The sequence below is a fragment of the Manacus candei genome, unplaced genomic scaffold, assembly GCF_025592945.1.
Source record: "Manacus candei isolate 608988 ecotype Guabito, Panama unplaced genomic scaffold, ASM2559294v1 h1tg000014l, whole genome shotgun sequence".
In the NCBI taxonomy this organism is placed as follows: Eukaryota; Metazoa; Chordata; class Aves; order Passeriformes; family Pipridae; genus Manacus; species Manacus candei.
Genome location: NW_026138062.1, coordinates 75009299 through 75029017, shown reverse-complemented (window position 1 = coordinate 75029017; position 19719 = coordinate 75009299). Strand labels below are relative to the sequence as shown.

The following is a 19719-nucleotide window of genomic DNA, read 5'->3' as shown; positions in this document are numbered from 1 at the left end:
TGAGAGAAAAGTGTGGGTTTGGTTCATCATTTGAAAAGATTAAAACATGAAATGAGGTGAAACAAGGTTCTTGCTGAATGATGAAAAGTTAGACAAAAATTCGAGATGCAAGCTTTCATTTCATCCCTGCACGGGTATCTTCAGACTTTGGACTTGGCAGCCAAAATCCCCTTGCATTTTCCTGAACCCTTGCATTTTCCTGAACCCTTGCATTTTCTTACCCTTCTGTGGTGACAGAAGGGTAAGAGAGAGAAGTCTGGACTGGTCTCCTCTGCAGGAAGAGTTTGTAATGCTCTAGGTTATCCCAGTTCCATGTGCAGGAATCATTTGTTGCCCCTTTCAGCATGCAGATTTTGGATACGCCTCTTCTGATAACCAACAGATGACAAAGAATTACAGGGCCATATAAAAATACTGAGCACTAATCAGATCAAATTCAACAACTGAATAGTAATCAAAGCCACAAATTTGGCTTCTTGATCAACCTCCTTCCTCTCTGTGTGACCCTATGCCAGCTGCCTAACAAGAAGGAAACTTCCTCTGGCAAACTTAAGCAGACCACACCAGAAGACACAACAAGCCTAGATAACTCTCTCCTGGGTCAAATAAAGTAGGCATCTTTGGGAAAAGTAATTGGAATTTAAGTCCAGGTAAGACACTGAACACAGCTCGATTTGAACAAACAGAACATAAACACTACATTGAATATATGAAAACCCTGCTACTACTGAAAAGTGACAACATTAAAGAACAGTTGCAACTGGTAGAATCAATATACACAATATGCTGTCAATCTAAAAATAAATTTTCTAGCAGTCCATTATTTGCATAGTCTATTAAATCTCTGAGGAAATTAAGATACATACTTGCATCTATATATTTTAACTAAAATCCGTATGATTTTTTTCATTCTTAATACAAAAATGTATATATTTTTAAGGGATAGAATCTTGACAAAAATATATCTACAGTTAGTCAAGTCCCTCAATTTTATTGTGAAAAATACTAACTGTTATTTTTTACGTAACTCCTGGCTATGACTATCAATTTCCATTATCATAATTTAAGGACCTGACTAATTAAACTTACACTTCATAGGCACCTTCAATATACCAGGTTCCCAAAACCAGGGGAGAACAGACTGATGCTGTGCCACTCAGAGGACAGAACACCAACTAAGTGCCACTTAAATTCAACATCATCATCTGCCTGATCTACCTCTTAGCAGAAAATAGGTAGGGGACATGGGAATTTAGGACTTGATAAATAGTGAGAAATTTGATGTTTTATGCAAGGTTAAGGGCAGAGAAGACATGAAAAGAGGGACTACCATGGATAGGAAGGAGAAAATGAATCCTCAGTAAGGGATACACAACTACAGAAGCATTGTCTTCTGACAGTGATACTTGTTTTCTGTTTAACAAAGAGTTGAAAATGTAATTTAAACAGAATGTGTTGCTATCAAAATGCTCAAGACCTAGTGAATACAGCCAGCTGGTTATGCAACATAATAGCACAGCACAGACAACTATGCAAATTTGCTTTGCACCACATAATCAACATGTTCCAGCTGTGTTTTTGAAATGCCACAGCGAGGGAACAGAGCTGCTTAAGGAACTTCCAAGACAGCTACCTACTACAGTTACACGGTTCTTTTTACAATGCAATTATTTGTTCACCTAAAAGATTATTTTAGCTGCCCGAATCTAAAATACCAATTAGCGAACAGTCACCTCTAAGTGAAGAGGTTTTGACCTTCATTCAGTGACAGTGAATTTTAACTGACAGCTTGAAACAGAAAGAGGCAAACCCATCACACCCACACTGCAGGGTCTGACCAAGGAGACAAAACCCAGGCAGCTGACAGGGACCACACCTGAGCTCTAGTCCATCAGTTACAAGTTACTGACCTGTCCTACGACTGCAATCAGAGTAATTAGGGCTGTCCTTTTGTGATTTTTTGTCTTTGAAGAAATCCCAGAGGATGTTTTTCTGGCAATAACACTTTTGCTAAAGAGCACAGAATAACTACACCCTTCCTAATTTTATTCTTGCTCACACATTCTGAAGTAATCACCATGGAATGACAGTATAAAACAATCTGAACATGTTCAATATACTTTGTCTTAACATCATTTCACCCTACTTAAGACATACTGATACAAGGTGTCTCAGGCAGAAACTGGAGACAACAAGTTAGTTCAACCTGACTAAAGCAACAATCAGGGGATGGGGAAAGCAGCTGAACTGTTTTGGCAAAGTATGTGTCTCTTCTGATTACAGCCTTTTCAGGCAGTTGCCACACCCACACTTTGGGCACTTGTTGGCTTTCTTGGGTGGGCAGCTGCAGTTTCACTCCTTTCAGACATGACTTGAACTGGTCTAAGCTTTGCCTTCATTTCTTCTCTAAGAAGAAACCACTGGTCCCCACTGTGGTCTGAGATAACTTTGGTGACCTCACTTACAGCCTTTTACATCCAGTGTAAGTCCAGTGCCACCTTTTAGGCACCTGCTGAGATGTTGTTTGAAACTGGTGTTTCAAACAATGCTGTTTCCTTAGGGATTCATATTGGAATGATCAGCTCTGTTTAGTGGCAGAGCTTAAGGAAGAAGTGGAAAGGCTAAGGAGTATTGGGGACAGTGAAATGGAAATGGATGGAGTTACACCCTTCCAACCCTGAGAGAAGCTCAGGAGTCAGAGAAGGCTTGCTCCTCTTGCTTTCAGGCAGAAAGAGTAGGTGTAGTAGATGGGGGGGAATGGAAAAGGGTCTCTGCTCAGAGAGGTAAAAGAATCCCCTCCCAACTCCCCATCGCCCTCCCAGGAGCCTTTACAGAAAAGGTACAAGGCCCTGGATTTAGAGGGTCAGGCAGATGACACTAGAGAAGAAAAAAAAAATCTATCTGAAGGGTCTCCCAGTTGTGCTCTGTCTATCAGCCAGATCACAACCTCAGGTATTAAGAAAAGAAGGGTAGTGGTAGTAGGTGACTCCCTTCTGAGGGGAAGTGAGGGCCCTGTGTGCCAATTGGAACCACCCCACAGGGAAATCTGCTGCCTCCCTAGGGCTTATGTAAGGGATATCAGTTGGCTGAGGGGACAGGAGCACAGGTGGTGTTCTGGTCAGTTCCTTCAGTAGCAGGGATGAATGATGAAAGGAACAGGAAAACCCAGGTTATCAGTAAGTGGCTGTGGAGTTAGTCCTGTATCTGGACTTCAGCAAAGTCTTTGACACCATCTCCCACAGCATTCTCTTGGAAAAGCTGGCAGCCCACAGCTTGGACAGAGGCACTCTGTGCTGGGTTAGGAACCGGCTGATGGCCGGGCCCAGAGAGTGGTGGGGAACTGTGCTGCGTCCTGTTGGGATCCGGTCACTAGTGGTGTCCCCCGGGGGTCAGTGCTGGGCCCAGTCCTGTTTAATGTCTTTACTGATGATCTGGATGAGGGCACTGAGTCCACCATTAGCAAATTTGCAGATGACACCAAGTTGGGGTGAGGGGGATGTCAATCTGCTGGAAAGCAGGAGGGCTCTGCATAGGGACCTGGACAGACTGGAGAGATGATCTGATTCCAGCGGGATGAGGTTCAACAAGGCCAAGTGCCAGGTCCTGCACTTTGGCCACAACAACCCCCTGCAGCACTACAGGCTGGGGACAGAGTGGCTGGAGAGCAGCCAGGCAGGAAGGGACCTGGGAGTTGGGATTGACAGGAAGCTGAACATGAGCCAGAGTGTGCCCAGGTGGCCAAGAAAGCCAATGGATCCTGACCTGGATCAGGAACAGTGTGGCAGCAGGACCAGGGAAGTGATTCTTCCCCTGTACTCAGAGCTGGTGAGGCCATACCTCAAATGCTGATCCAGCTCTGGGCCCTTCAATTCAGGAAGGACACTGAGGTGCCGGAGCAGGTCCAGAGAAGGACAACGAGGTTGGGGAAGGGACTGGAGCACAAGTCCTGTGAGGAGAGGCTGAGGGAGCTGGGGTTGTTTAGCCTGGAGAGGAGAAGGCTCAGGGGAAACCTTATCACTCTCTGCAACTCCCTGACAGGAGGGTGTAGCCAGGAAGGGGTCGGTCTCTTCTCCCAGGTAAGAAGCAATAGGACGAGAGGGCACGGCCTTAAGCTGCACCAGGGGAGGTTTAGGTTGGACATTAGGAAGAATTTCTTCACAGGAAGGGTGATTAGACATTGGAACGGGCTGCCCAGGGAGATGGTGGAGTCACTGTCCCTGGAGGTGAGGAAGAGACTGGATGTGGCATTCGGTGCCATAATCTAGTTGACAAGGTGGTGTTCGGTCAGAGGTTGGACTCGATGACCCCAGAGGACTTTTCCAACATAACTGGTGCTGTGATTCTGTAACATCTTTATTACCAGTAAGGCTGATGGGACAAAATGTATTCTCAGCAAGTTTGTGGACAATACCAAATATGGGGAAAGCAGTCAACAGGCCAGAAGGCAGGGTCTAGACTGGCTGGACAAATGGAACCTCATGAAGGTTGATGTAGGAAATGTTATTTGGGGTTCTTTTTTACCATGAGAGCAGTCAGCTGTTGGGACAGGTACTTGAAAATGCTGCAGAAACTCCACCCTTGGACATGTTCAATTCAACTGTCTGAGGTGCTGAGCACTCTGCTGTAATTGGACCTGCTTTGAGCAACACTTCATGACCTTTGGAGGTCCCTTCCAGCCCACATGATTTGTTTGAATCTGTAAAAGCTGATAGTGTACTTGCATACTTTACAGAGGTCTTATTCCTAACCCTCTGCCCTGGGTTTTAAGAGCCCAGTGGTATTACTGCATTAAATATGGCATACAAATTACCTGTGTGACACTCTGAAAGAATGAGGTAAAGATCTATGCAAAAGTATGACAGTTTAGAGGTATTTAATTTTTTTTAATAGTTAAAGTAAATGCATCTACCATCATGCAGGATTTTTCCTGTAATGTCTATGAGTAGCATGAATAATGGTCCAAGCCAAAAAACTCTTCCTGCCAGCCAACAGTCCCCAAGGACTGATCTGGGGTTCAGTTCTTACTATCTAAAATTAAACAAAAGATAAAACAAACATTCAAGTGCAGACTTTTTCAGAATACTTTTTAGAAAGTTGGCCCAGAAGCATAATACATAATTCATTCCTAAATGATCTCCCTAAAGAGTGAATTTTTTCATCTAAGAACTTGACTGCTTTATCTATGCCAAAGCTGCTGTTCTTCTCACAGACATATCCTGGAAGTCAGCTTGCAAGACAAAGCCATTACAACAGCTTTCACATAAGTGAAGCCTCAAAGTGTGTAGGACACGAAGGAAAAAAAGAGAACAAGGACTGAATTTGGCCTGCTATCATTATCCCTCACAACAAAAAAAATGAAATCATAAACAAGGCTTTTAATAATAAACAGCAATAACTTTAGAATAGGTAAGAGCAGTTTCAGTGTTTAAAGGGAATTAGTAGCTTGTCTTCCACATTTGCCTTTCTGGATATTTTCTTCATAAGTACTGTTTCTAAATCTCCTTGACAATGATACAGTATTTTCTTAGATCTTAACAACTTCCGTTTCCAAGATTAATTTATATTAAATGCAGCACCAATTCCCCTCTCCATTCAGATTTTTACTGATATGATTTTTATTGGCAACATCTCCCGAGTAGAAAGGTGAACAGTCACCTGATGAGGGTAATATTTCTAAGAAGCAGCTGTAATTGTAGTAAGGGATGTTGAATTGATTGTTCTAGAGACAGATCTATTAGATACAAGAACAGATACAAGAGGTATAAAGACATTACAGTCACTGCCTGTGACTTCACCAATAATTTGGACAACGGTAGCTCTGAATAAGAAATTGCTCCAAATTTCTATTTCCATTCAATCTTCTGCATAACTGCTGAGGCTTGAAACCATTCCTTCAGTTATGATGTTACCAATTACCAGCCATGGAAAATGAGAACTTGTAAATTCGTTTCATATAAGCCACTAAATAGCCAGAAATCATCTGGAAAAGGAAGGTGACTATGTCGGACACATGGCAGTGGATTTATGGGGAAAATTTCATATCTGTTGCTGGGTGCTGTAATGTGTGTGTTAAAGAAAGACAGGAGAATTGATTAACATTTGAGGCGTTGAATTTTCTAAAATTTTTCTAAAATTTTCTAAATTTTTCTAAAATTTTTCAGAAGTTCAATGTAGGGTCATGAAGTTCAATCCCTTCAAGAATCTACATACAACTGCTGATGATTTTTTTTCTCTGTACCCCATCACCTCTTGAAGTAACAAGTTTTTCTTTACCAAATGTCTACATGTCTTCTAAAATCTTGTTTAGAGATACTGTTCTTTAGTTATTTCCCTCAAAACTCTTCTCATTTTAAAAACATTTATATGACTACATGGCACACACAAAACAAGTAGAATAGTCTGTAAAGCAATAAATTTCTTCCAGAATACATAATCTATACATAAATCTGAATTTTCATGTTAGTTATTAAATGCATACATATATATAAAGCTCCACGCAGTACCAATGAGGCATCAAAAGTAAAGAAAACTCTATGCTAGTTTCCTCAGAATATTTATTATTTTATGAAGTTGACTAATGGAGCAATAGGACAAGAACAACCTGGAAAAGTCAGCTGCAACAGCAAACAACAAAGTAAAACCACACACTTTCTCAATCTTTCTCATAAATAGTAATGTACAGTTTGAGATCTTCGAATAATAACTGTGAAATACTGCAAAAAAGCCATATCAAAAAGTGATATGAGGGGTATTATGGCACACATGTTGCTTTATCATTGAGTGCTCATGAAGAAAATGAGATCCATTCAAGCATTTCAGTTTGGAAGGTTGTCACGCACTAATGACCTATGGTCAGAATCCAGCACATAAATCTCCCCACGTTTTTGAGCTATTCAGTTGTCCAGGCTGCACATTACCAGTAAAACACCACGTTTCTACACACACTGAGTCACTGGATGACAGCAATATGCAAGTCTTATATTGCAGTGAAGAATTAATTTTACAGATGGCCCCTGAAAAAAGTTACTATGAAAACCTCCTCTAGTAGTTAATTCTACTTCAGGAGATTTTAAACAAACAGAAAAGCCTCCCTTCCTTTCTATAATGCAAACAACTCATTTTGGGAGATGAATACAAATTTGCTTCTCTTAGTTTTCCCTTTTTCTGAGGCATCTTCAGAGGTATTTTAGAAAATCAGCAGATTTTCGCTGAAAAATGTAGGCAGACCTTAATACCAATGAGTTTTTCAATACAATGCTTTTGTGCCCGCTGTTTCATTAAAAGAATTTATTTTTAAAAAAAACGCTGTTTTAAAGAATCCTTGAACTACATTTTGGTAGTTTGATTTCTTCTAGAACAATATGTTAAGTCTATAAGTTCTGCTTCATTTTAAGAAAACAGTATATCCCTAAATGCTTCCATGAACAGCCTTTTAGCCATTTTCTACCAGTACCGGTATAAAATCTCTCCTAAATCAAGTCCTATTAAAAGGAAGTTAATTTTGACTAACCCTTTATTCAAATGTGAGAGCATTCAGACAGCAAGAGCGCTTCAGCATAATGGAAAGCCAGGTTCTATCCAAGTCAGAGTATGTAAGAAGGAATGATGCATGAAAAAATTGAAAGGAACAGAAGAAAATGAGGTGCAAAGAGCTGCTTTACAGGACAGCCAGGCTCTGGAGGACTCTTCAAGCATAACAGGATTTGCCTTCTGAGCAAGAATCTTTGGATTACCAGACCTGAACAACTGAGTAGAGTTCATGTAGAACAGAGAGGAGGAAAAAAAAAAAGACTACTGGAGTATATCAGCATAAGAGGCCATGGCTAAACACAGTTTTCCATGGGCAGCAACAAATGGGGCTGCAATCAGTACCGTGATGCATTGCAACTTGGGAACACATTAGTTCTTACAGCAAAGCTGCTGTACAACATCTTAACTGGTCTGGCACACTGCCACCTCCCACTGCCCTGGTTTGTCTTTGGCACATAAGTCATACCCAGTACATTGTCAAAATATTATTACTATGAGAGCTGTTACACAAATCAAGCATTCTAGCTCTTTTCCCAAGGCGTAATTATTATTTCAGTTTATGACAAAATTCACTGTACCTGCTTCAGGCTTAAGTACTTTTCTACTCTCCCACAAGAACTTTTGATTCTGTAATCTTTTTCCTGTCTGTCCTGGTTTTGACTAGGATAGAGTTAATTTTCTGTCACTGGTATAGTGCTGTGGTTTGGATTTAGGATGAGAAGGATGTTGATGACATGCTGATGTTTTAGTTGCTGCTGAGCATCACGGACTCAAGGACTTTGCAGCCTCTCATACCACCCCACCAGCAAAGAGGCCGTGAGCCACAAGAATCTGGGAGAAGACAGAACCAGGACTGCTGACCCAAACTGCCCAAGGGATATTCCACACCCTGTGGTCTTGTGCTCAGTTTATAAACTAAAGGGGGGAAAGCTGGCTGGGAACTGGCTGGACATTGGGCAGTGGGTGGTGAGGAGCTGCACTGTGCATCACTTTTTTTGTATCTCTTATTTTGTAGCCCTTTGAGCATTGACCTAATCCAGACAGCCAAGGCACCCTCCAGGCCTCCACCTCATAGGATTCTGCCTTTGAGTTCTGGAGAGCTGTCTTCTCCAACTTCTCTTCCCAGTAGTCTTGCTTTTTGAGAACCTAACCCAAAAATTCAGATGCTGCATTGTTTTCCAAGAAGCCTTGTTGTTAACAAATGTTCCCATGACACTCTCCCTGGATTGGTCCCCCCTGAGAAGTGAGCTACACAAATTTTGACAAGGCTGAGGTCTAACACCAACAAAGGGACAACCTGTTAGAATTCCCTAATTGCAGTGCTGTTTTTCTCCTAGGGATTATCAACAGTTAGTGAAGGTGTATGAACCACCTCAGTTTCACCTTATCCTCTAAAAAAGCTCTGCATGATTTGCTTTTCTGGCACGAAGCACTTACCCTGCTGCCCCTGCGGTGTTTGTGAGATGATGAACTGTGCTGGCTGCAAGTTGGTTGTTGGATGCACCAACACAAACTGTTGCAGGTTGAGATTCTGCTGCTGAAGCTGCTGCAAGTGCTGCAAATCCTTAAGGAAACAGGAGAAGAGAAAAAAAAAAAAAAGGAGAGAGAAGAAAAGAAAAAAAGAAAAAAGAGAAAAAAGAAAAAAAACAAAAGAGAAAAAAAAAAGAAAAAAAAAGAAAAGAGCTGTGTGTTAGACATTTAGGTCAGCCATGACTCCCAATGTAACTCGATTTTCTATCAGCCAGTTACACTCCAACATTTAGAGATAAAAGTGGATGTCAAACACAGCAGCAGTCCTGCTACTGAATATCCTTTAGAACGGCAATTTGAATTGCACTGTCGTTCATAAAACCAAACAAAAGTTATTTAGTAAATAACCCAGCAAAGTATTTCTAGAACTGTTCTGCTTTAAAAACAAAGCAAAACAAAACCAAATAAACAAACAAATCAATCTCCCTCCCATCCCCACCAAATGCAGGAGTTTTCAAATACTTCAGTTTTATCAGCACTCAGACTTCTCAAATTTATTTTTTTGAGGATGGAACTCTGCTACAAATCAAGCATATTAGCTGGGAGCTATTTTTGTTTATAACAACAATCTGCAATTACCATTTGAATCAACAACAAGAAAGCAAAATATTACAGATTCCTTGTTTGCAGGCTGATTGTTCAGGTCAAATTTCAGAAAGTAGCTAACTCAATAAATAAATAAATATATTTGATTAGTTCTGAAACAAATTACAATAAGCCTAATAGATATGACTATAATTAAAGGTTAAAAGGAATAATCCAAATCACTGCTTTATTGTAGAACCCTACTTTTATGTATTTAAACCATTCAGAACTGTTAATTTTCTGTAATTAAATGACTGGTCTCAACATAAAATGCTAATCTCTGAGAAACTGGATTTTCAAGAAAAATGCTTCAACCTGACATTTAGCTGGAGAATGAAAACATAAAGAACTATTTAAAAATATTGCTGCCCCCAATAGCCTTTCTCTTTTCATCTTCTCCAGACAGGACAATAACAAGAGTAACTGAAATTGAGAACTGAAGCACATTGTGAAGTCAGCCAACATAATAGTGGTAATCCATGAAAACTATCTATACACGTAGAATTTTTCCATCTTTCTGAGAAGAAGCTGCTTCAAAATACTCACCAAGCAAATATTTTCCATACTTGCAACCTCCCACTGAAAAAACCAAACTCCCACTGAACAAGCCAAACCAACCAACCAAACAAGAAGACTAAAATGTCACATTATTTTAAATCTGTTAAACTATAACTTCAAAGTTGCAGAAATCTCCTTTTGGGGATGAAGGGTAGGGAGTGTGTCAGTGGGTGGAAAGGAAGACTAGGGAGTTAAAAAAAAAGGGAGTCCATTGATTTATGAGACCATAGACATGCATTATAGGAAAACGACTACTTAACCTGCATTACACAGACACTGGCCATCAATCACTTGGGCAACTTAGTTGTGTTAAGTCAAGAGCGTGCAGTGTAATAATATGGCAGACAGACACCAGATGGATTGGCCAAGCAATGCTCTTAAGAAAAGGAAACTTCCATCTTATGAGAGAACGGTAAAATTTTAAGAAGTGCCCACGAGCGCAACAAAGTGTTTTCAAAGTCAACGGTATTGTTTGCTTTCAGAAAATTTCAGTAGTAATACAAACTATTCCTATGAAACTGAGGCCAATTTCCCTCTTAAAGAGAGAGAAATAACTGCTCCAGTTTTTCCCTGGAACTCCATATTTCTTCTGACTTCGTGTCATAACATCACAATGGTCAGCACCGCTAACAAAACTACTGCTTCTTGAGCCCAACACAACATGGGCCTCCACTCATTTATTCACTGATTTTCAATGCTTGACTGGTTACCTCTGCAGGTTGTGCCGACCCTCCAGCACAGAGGGGCTCACACCAAATCGGATGCGAGGACTGGATGCAGAGTTAAAAGCAGAAATGAAAAGAGTAGGGCAAGCTGACTAAGGGTGTGAACACTGGGTGGAAGAAAAGGAAATAAAGAGAGGCTGCAGGGTGAAAACAGAGGTAGATAAGAGAAAAAGTACAAACACAAAAGGAGGAGTTGGGAAGAAACTGTGGAAGGAAGAAGTATCAACAGAAAAACAGACAGGTGGAGGACCTCTCCCACCAAAAGCAAGATGACCAAGTAGATCTCAGATGATTTGAAGCTGGAGTTATGTAGAAGAAAGAATACAAAGAAACAGTGGCAGTGTATCTGTAAGATCAAAGGAGGAGAGCTTTTTGTTTAAGACTATTGTATTCATAACACCGGCTACCCGGCTAAGACATGACAGCTCTTATCATCAGGCTCTTACACTTTAATATGAGAAAACTGTTTTTAAATTGAGGCCTCAGGGATAACTGGTATAAGCAATCTTATTCTGTGCATCTGCCCTGGTAACTGGTGTGTTGGCTAAGTCTTGTTTAAATACAAAAATATAATTCTGTAACGCAAAACGAAAATGATACCTCCAAGGCTAATCACACTTAAATAGCCCTACCAGCCCCTCAAATTCATTTGAAATCCAACTTTATTTCTACCTTGGGAAAGTTTTATTATTTAGTTAATTATACCACTACTGTAAATCTCCCAATAGCAACCACATGAACAAACTTGACACTATTTTCCTATACCGATCTTTTTTCCCCTCAGTGTTAAAATCCCTGTGCAAGCATAAGCACACAGAAAGAGATGGAAAGACTTTCAGGGAAACATGCATGTCTTCTGGTGCTGCCTGACAACTTAGAAAGATCAAAACAATCCAACTCCTACCTCAGCAGAATGATCTGTCAAGTGCTACAACTTGCCATGAAGATTTTTGTTAAAAAAACAAAATAAATCATCTGAAGTTCTACATTCAATGTCATTTTCTCTAATTACACCCTCAGCACCTCTGTAATTTTGAGGTTTACATCATAAAAACACTGATCATAGATCGTGAAAAGAAGTAAAGTTTAAAAAGAACTCCAAAGCTTGGTACAACTGTTCGCTGTCACTTTAGCAGCAGCCCAGCAGCAGCACAAGCATCTCCCCAGGCTGCTGCACTAGATACCTTACGTGAACTGCAGAGCACGTCAAAGAAGTCATGCTTGTGCAATTAGTTAATTAAAATAAATATGGTAATCCCCCTGCAGCAGAGACCTGCCAGTTAATCAATTATTCAAAAAATCATCAATTAAAACAAACATTCAGCTATTTGTGTAATCAGCTATATGTTTACAATAGCAACACAAACAAAGCTGAGCACTGCTTACAAATCGTTGCCAAGTTGGATCAAAAAGCATGGTGTTACCTACCTATGAACCTAGATGGTAGACATTTTCCATAAGTATCTCAAATTATATCCAACCCCTGCACAAACTATGCCCTGCACTTTCATCATGGGAAGCAGCCAACAAGATTCAACCAAACTCATTTAGGTATCAAAATAACCTATCCTAAAAGAATCAATTGTGAAGTCAAACGTTTCGGTAATTAGAAACGCCAGAAAACGAGTCCAACTTTAATTTGTTCCCCATGTGGCAACAACATGATCACATGCTATTTCTCAAGTAGCACAAGCTCCTGTTTGACGGCACACGCCTGATCTTCTCGACTCCTCTCAAACATTTCTCTGGAGATATTCTCCAGTACAAAATTAATAACTGTAAATGCTTCACACATTTCCACTGCTGTGGAAGAGAGGGATTAGCAACATCTCACACACTGCATTCAAAGGTATCTGCCCGTTCAAAGGTATCCACTGCTTTGGCGGCACATTTGACAAACGTAAAGCCAGAAAGTTCAAGGTATGGGTTTTGTTACTATGAAATTTTAGTGTGCCACACTCCAGTAAAGCAGACCAAACTATCTTAAGCTGCACACCTGGAAGACAAGAGGCACACACCTGTGGATTACTTACACTTGGGTTAAAAGACTTGCACAGTATCACGTGGGAACTCTGTGACAGATGCATGGCAAGAAGTTAGAAGCTGACCACCAACTCCCTTGACAAGGACATTTCCCATTCTTTTCTTGAAATCTGTCTGTATTATTGGCTACAAAGACTTAACAAAATTAAGAGATGATCTTGAGAACTACAAGTTTCCTTGAATGCTACATCCTTCAGTCATCTCCACATCATGCCAGTGAAGTGAGATCCTTTGCTAAAAGATTTGTTAATATTTGGTCACACGACTTGTCACAGTCCAACAAGAGGTTCATTGTGGGATCTCTCACTTAAATGTGGGATGGCATCACTCTGGCCTCTCTAAGGACTGCCAGAGAGGTCAGAACTTCTAGGCCAACCCCACAGAAATTTGCCACTTCAGCTAATCAAAACCTGATAGCACAGCCAGGCTGTTATTCAGCTAGTGGACTAGCACAAGAAAGGAACTGCACATTTCACCAATGGACTTCACAGTAATTGTGACATTTCCATTCTTGTCCTTAATCAGACCTCATGTTCACTTTTTAAGACACTTCACCCCAGTTGAATGCAAGAGAAAACAGCCTGAACAGAAAGCACCAGACAGTCTTAAAGAATCTGCTCACTCTAAGAAGCAGCAGCTTTGGAGATTACATATCCAACATACTTTGCACAGCTACACTAATACACAAACTGATACTACGTACTGAGAACCTTAATCTACGGAAAGATGGACCTCAGCATGAGCAACACGACAACCTAATAGTAGCACTCAAGATGCCTCAGCTGTACATTTGTTTACCCTTGTCCACAAGTCTAAGGAGTTTCCACACTCCATATACTAAGTATGGAATTAGTGGCACTGCATTCTCCACACAGAATTATCCCAATCCTGGAAGATCCAGGACAATCCTCGCTGCTTCTAGTAAGCAGAACTGCCTTGAAACGCAGTTCTTCAGAATTAACTGGCAAGTAGTACCAGACCATGAAACTGGACAGATTTCAACTCCAGACACATTCCGGCAAGTTTTTCCCTACACACACAAGAGTGCCCATCCTTTGTCACTGAACTCTGAGCGTTAAGCACCAAGCCAAAACAGCACACAGATCTGTCAAGTCAAACTGCCTTTCTTCAGCTCTGTCATTTTGCTTCCAGCAAGCACCATTTGGGTCTGATGAGCATCCTCTGTGACACACAGGCATCACTTCCCATCCACACAGGTCTCAACAAGCGCAATTTCTGTGGGTATCTCTCTATACCCTCTTTTCCTCCTTTCCCAAGCTAACTACCAGGAGGAAAATTCAGAAAATACAGATTCTGGAGCAAACTCAGAAGCCCAGTGGAAGTGACGAGCAACTAAGACTACCAACTTCAACCTCACCAGCTGAGGACGTGTGAGGAACGACTAAAAACGCTCGAGGACTCCAGAAACCCACCGAACAAGGGAATAAAAAAAAAACCGGTGCAAACGAAGTCAAAGGTCTTTTGTTTTCCACCCTCTCAAGCCTCAAGGCTCACCTGTGCAATCTGTATTGGCTGAGATAGAGGGATCTGCGTCATCGGCGTTGCAGCAGAGGCTGAGATGGTGGCACCAGCAGCGCTGTGCTGCTGACTGGCTGAGTGCTGCACTGCAGCCGCCAGCAACTGTGCCTGCGCCTGTTGGAGCAATAACTGTTGCTGGGCTGGCGTCAACGTGAGCTATAAACAATTAGAAAACACAGCCATTAATAATGCAAAGAGCCACTTCAGCTACAAAGTCATTAGCTAGCTTGTTACTAGGTATATTAACCAGACAACCCCAGGACTATTGCTACGGTTCAGCCGATGACTGTGGCCATAAGTAAGGACAGCTGGCTACTCAACACAGTGTAGGAACCAACCTACCACGGGTGTGACGTAAACCACGCTGCACCAAAGCAAACATTTGCACTTACTGGAACCTACAGAACCTAACTTCACTCCTAAGTCTTCTTCACAACTCTACCAGCAATTTCTGGGAAAAGGTAATTAAGTAGCAAGCAAAAGAAAAGAATCGGTATTGCCAGGATCTGAAAAGAAATTTACACCCAGCAGAACAGCAAGTGATTAGCCAGATGAATGCGAAGCAGGAATGCTGGCTATGGCTACTGAACAAACTGATAACACCCCAGCTGCTTCACATTAGCATGAATCCCTGCCATATTCCATCATTTCCATTATGCCCTAAGATATAAGTAAAGAACATGAGCTCCATTTGTTTCTCTCCAAGTCTCCCCATCTGCTTTTTTTTTTTTTTTTTTTTTAAATAGAATAGAGTTGGCAACTTCACATCCCTTCCCTTTCCCAAACACGCATTATCTCTGAGGAACAGGTGGCAGCAGTTTCTCCTTTACATGTAAATGAATCTTGATGCCCATATTTACTACAATCCGTATCTGCATGGGCCTGGAGTTTTGAACGTTTCACTACAGCAGACAATCATGAATTAAAACAAACCAATATTTTTTGGGAATGCAAAAAATAATAAAATATGCCAGGTTTTAACAACATATTAAAACAATCTCACTTTTAAAGCTTTCAAATGCAGTTAACTGAAAACTAAATAGGATGTTTATTTGTACATTAACATAGATGAAGGTTTAACAATTGAGCCTGAATTTAAGATGATATTTCATTCAACTGTAGAGATGATCTAATCTAATACTTCGAATCATAAATACATTATTGGAGCAACTGCCCTAAACACACAAACACTTAAAACTGCAAAGTTGACTACGTAAACGCTCATTTTTAATGAGCCCTTTCGAAAAACTTCCTTTTTTGAAATGACTGAAAGCCTTTACAACAATTCAGAAACACCAAACAGTCTAAACCAAGTTATCTCATATTTACTCCCAAAGCCTTGCAATTAAAAAACCCTCAAAATTGGTAGGTTAAAACAGAAGGGTTGAATAGGCTTAAGGAGTACTAATACAGTTACTTAAAAAGAAATGTATTTGAGAAGAGGAAGAATTAGCAGGTCCCATAATTTTGCTCTACACCCAGCTATCTGATAAGATTTAGTCTCGTTCTCCCATGTCCCATTTTAATCTTGAAAAAAAAATAAAAATTCCTCTTTATCACATCAGTGACTGTCCTATTTGTACACACACCAGGTTTTCCTTTCATTGCAGAGTCAAGACGGGTACCGAGAACAGAGAGAAACAATTCTTTGTTGTTGTTGTTTGACAGCAAATACTATTGCAACAAACCCCAAATATTAAAGTCTGCTTATTTTTCTAGGAAGATACCTTCTGTCCCCACTTTCCCTGAAGTTTCTTCCTATGTTAATGACAATCCCCTTCACTGCCAGGCTCTGTGATACTGCCATCAGGAGGCTGACTGCAGTAAACCTGGGTAAACCTTACCCCAGTGATCTGTCCTCCGGCCAGCATGAGCTGGGTCTGGGGTATGGCCGCCTGCACTGAAGGCTGCTGGGAAGGCTGGCTTGGCTGCTGAGAGTCCCCAGATTCTTCATTAGATTTAGACTAGTCAAAAAAAAAATACAACTCTTTATAGTGTAAAACAGATGTTAATGTATAACACACTGCTATCTCAACACCGCACAATAAAAATCTTTCATCTGCATACAAAAAGCCCTTGGGTTTATTTTAAGAGTGTGTTTAAGCAATGGCTCTGTGTGCCCACCATCTCAGCCACGATTGCTCAAACATGTCTGTAGGTAATGCAGTTTAAACAAAACAAAGAGACTCTCTGGTCCTGTGTAACTCTTTGACGTTATTTTCAGGTCCCTTCTCATCTGACGCAATGTCGCTACCTCCCACCATAAAGAAAGAGAGGGCTGTTAAAATTATTCATTGCCTAAAATCCTGAACAATGGAACCAGGGAAAGGAGATTTTGTTTCCATTATCTGCATCCTGTACCTCTAAGTCGTCATACTGTTGGCTTATATGGGACTGCTTTTGAAAAATCCTCACAGGTTTATCCACCGACAGCAAAATACATAATACATAAAGTGCTTTTAAATAATCAAAGTTTAGCATTTATTCTATTTATTTATTAATGCTGCTTTATTTAAAAAGATTCGAGTTTATTTTGATTTATTTCCGTGGTTTGGTTGTTTGTTTTTTTAAACACAAGAAATTGTGAAGACATGAGGGAGGAAACGCAAGTGCATGAAGAGGGGGAGAGAGTTTTATGATAATTAAAACTGGTTATGCAGAACATTAAAATTCTGCATAGATTTGCATATTTTCCACCACCTGTTTTGGGGACTGCAGAGCGGGCTAATTAACATAAAGGCTCTGATTAATTCTGCCAGTCATTGAGTGATAATTACAGCGCAGGACTGTAAACATTCTGCACTGGAGATACAGCCTGTTTGCCAACATCTCTCTCAGGGATGGAAGTTTACCATGGCAACCAAGGCAATTTTCTGCCTCCTTCCTCTTAGAAAGGAAGGTCACTATACCTCCTCTTCTTTCCAAATTGTTATTATGTATAAGTGGGTCCACATTCTATTGCATTTCATGTAATGCACTACCTACATTCTTTAATAACAAGCAATACTGAAACCAGTCTTCAATAAACCTGCATCCCTTGCCCCTTTAATATAGTACTGAGAGGAAGTGGAACATTAACTGATACACTGAAGTGTTCAGCATCATAAAAAAGTTTGAAAGCTTTGTTGTCTCACGTACATTATTAAACAACAATTACTCTGACTTATTTTGATATTACTTTGTGTTATTTACACAAGCAATCTAAGCCTGCCACCTTACATAGTTAATGTTATGTTATAGTCCCATATTCAGGTACCAGAAAAATCGCAAAGTAATACTTGATATGTTTAAAATAAGTGAATAAATGAAAGAACATGAAATATGCCTGGATTTTCATAGTTTTCATGACATGACACCTGACTGAAATTCAGTATTAAGTTATGATTGCTGCACGTCTTAAACAACTCCAGTGTCTGAATGTTGACTACCCTGAACCTGATTTACAGCTGTAAAACTATTATTCCTTCATACCTATCACTTGCAAAACCAGTCAGACTGAAAACACAGAGTAACATACTATAGGTTAAAAACTATCTCTAATGGGACCAGGATGCTCTTCGGGATGAGAGAAGGACAAGCAGCAGAAGGTAACTGTCTTTACCTGTACATTTAAGGACTGAGCAGCAGCCTGTAAACTTGTTCCAGCGAGCTGGACCTACAACAGTGCAAAAATGGAAATGAAATAATGTAGAATCCACAGAAAACTAGCAATGTAAAAAGAACCATCTCCCCACCCACGTCCCAACAAGAACACTGCACGCCCCTCTAACACCTGAATCAGTGAAACAGGGGTTGGGCTCCAGGCTGAAAAAGATCTATAAGGCTCTTCCACAAGTGTTATTTGTCTGCCTCTTGCAGAAGGTATTCCTGCCTAGGGATCTAGATATTATCATGGATAAATCTGAAACAGAGCATATTGGGTGGACAGGCTATCTAGTCCTATTCCTGTTCGAAAAATCCAGGCTCCAGGGGAGGCCACTAAGCTCTAGTCATCACCATCCTACCCATATTTCAGGATGGGTCTTACCCCAACACTGCATTCACCCACTTTCCTACATGACAGAGGAGCAATCACCTGCACAGCACAGAATCCAGAGCATAAACACTCTCCCTCAAATCAACCTGTTCAAGTATTTCCAGTCCTCAGCCACTGAAAAGAAGATCTCAACACAGAGGACCAGAGACACTTTACAAAGGCTGTATTGATTCAGGTATACTTAAAACTTGAATCCAGTGTTTGTGATTAACAGGTCCAAAGAAGGTCTTGTGGGTTAGCAGGGAAGAAAAACAGATGCTTCAGAAAGTGAGATTTTTTAAAAGTGTTATTTTATCTCTAATAAGGATTTTCTCTGTACGACAAACACTGTATTTTCATTAACTCAAGACCATTTTAATCAGTTTTGCCTTGTTTCTACCAGCACTCCTAGTTATAAAGAAGGAATGCTATGTAATTAATTACCAACACTTTCAAAGGTCACAGTTACAGCCTGTAGAGAATTCGGTCTCTGGCCATGTTTGAAAACCGCTGCTCATTTGAAAACAAGGCAACATGTGAGGATACAATAAAGCAAAGCAAAATGTAGCACTCTTGCCTCTGTAAAATGACGTCCCCACATAAAGAGTACACATTTTCAAGCTTGGGAAAAACTGCAGTACACGAAATTAATAACTGAATATTTGAACAGGCGACCCTTAAAAGTCACCTTGGAAATATTTCCTGCCTCTCTAAATGAAGGTACCAGACTTACTAAGCATGTTCTACATCTAAGCAAACACTCTCAGAAAAGCCCCTCCTCATCACAAGCAAAATATAGTTTGATACAGCTGATGTAATGTCACCTTTTAACATAGATTAACAGCAGAGAATAACCTAAACACCACCAGCCTGCCATCCAAAAAAATATACTCAGAAATAATACAGTAAAATGACAGAAAACACACAAAAAACACCAGAAATGTATCTCAGGTACAGTCAACATAGTCCTGAAAATCTCTCTGAATGCAATTTGGACACCCCATTCACCACACAACCAACATTTTCAAATTAGAAATTAAACTGTTCCTGAATGCTGTCTACAGCCTAAGATTTTGCATTAGTCTAGAGGAAAGCACTGTGTGTTAAGGTTGAATAACACCCCACTAAGAGCAGCCACACCAGCAGCGGACAGTTTGACAATAGATCCCCACACACCTGCAGGTGAATAAAAGA

General features: G+C 40.5%; 1 protein-coding gene across 12 annotated transcripts in view; it reads right to left on the bottom strand.

The window, feature by feature from the left end:
- POU2F1 (POU class 2 homeobox 1) overlaps window positions 1-19719 on the bottom strand; it is a 115901-nt gene that overhangs the window by 26343 nt on the left and 69839 nt on the right. For 6 of the 12 annotated variants that reach the window (XM_051780053.1, XM_051780060.1, XM_051780058.1 and 3 more), the window contains exons 4-7: window positions 18112-18165; window positions 16355-16474; window positions 14487-14666; window positions 8968-9094 (exon numbers count right to left, since the gene is read on the bottom strand). In XM_051780053.1, coding sequence (XP_051636013.1) covers window positions 8968-9094; window positions 14487-14666; window positions 16355-16474; window positions 18112-18165 — 481 coding nt within the window. The remainder of the gene's footprint in view (window positions 1-8967; window positions 9095-14486; window positions 14667-16354; window positions 16475-18111; window positions 18166-19719) is intronic. The other 6 variants (XM_051780054.1, XM_051780056.1, XM_051780062.1 and 3 more) reach the window with 6 other exon arrangements.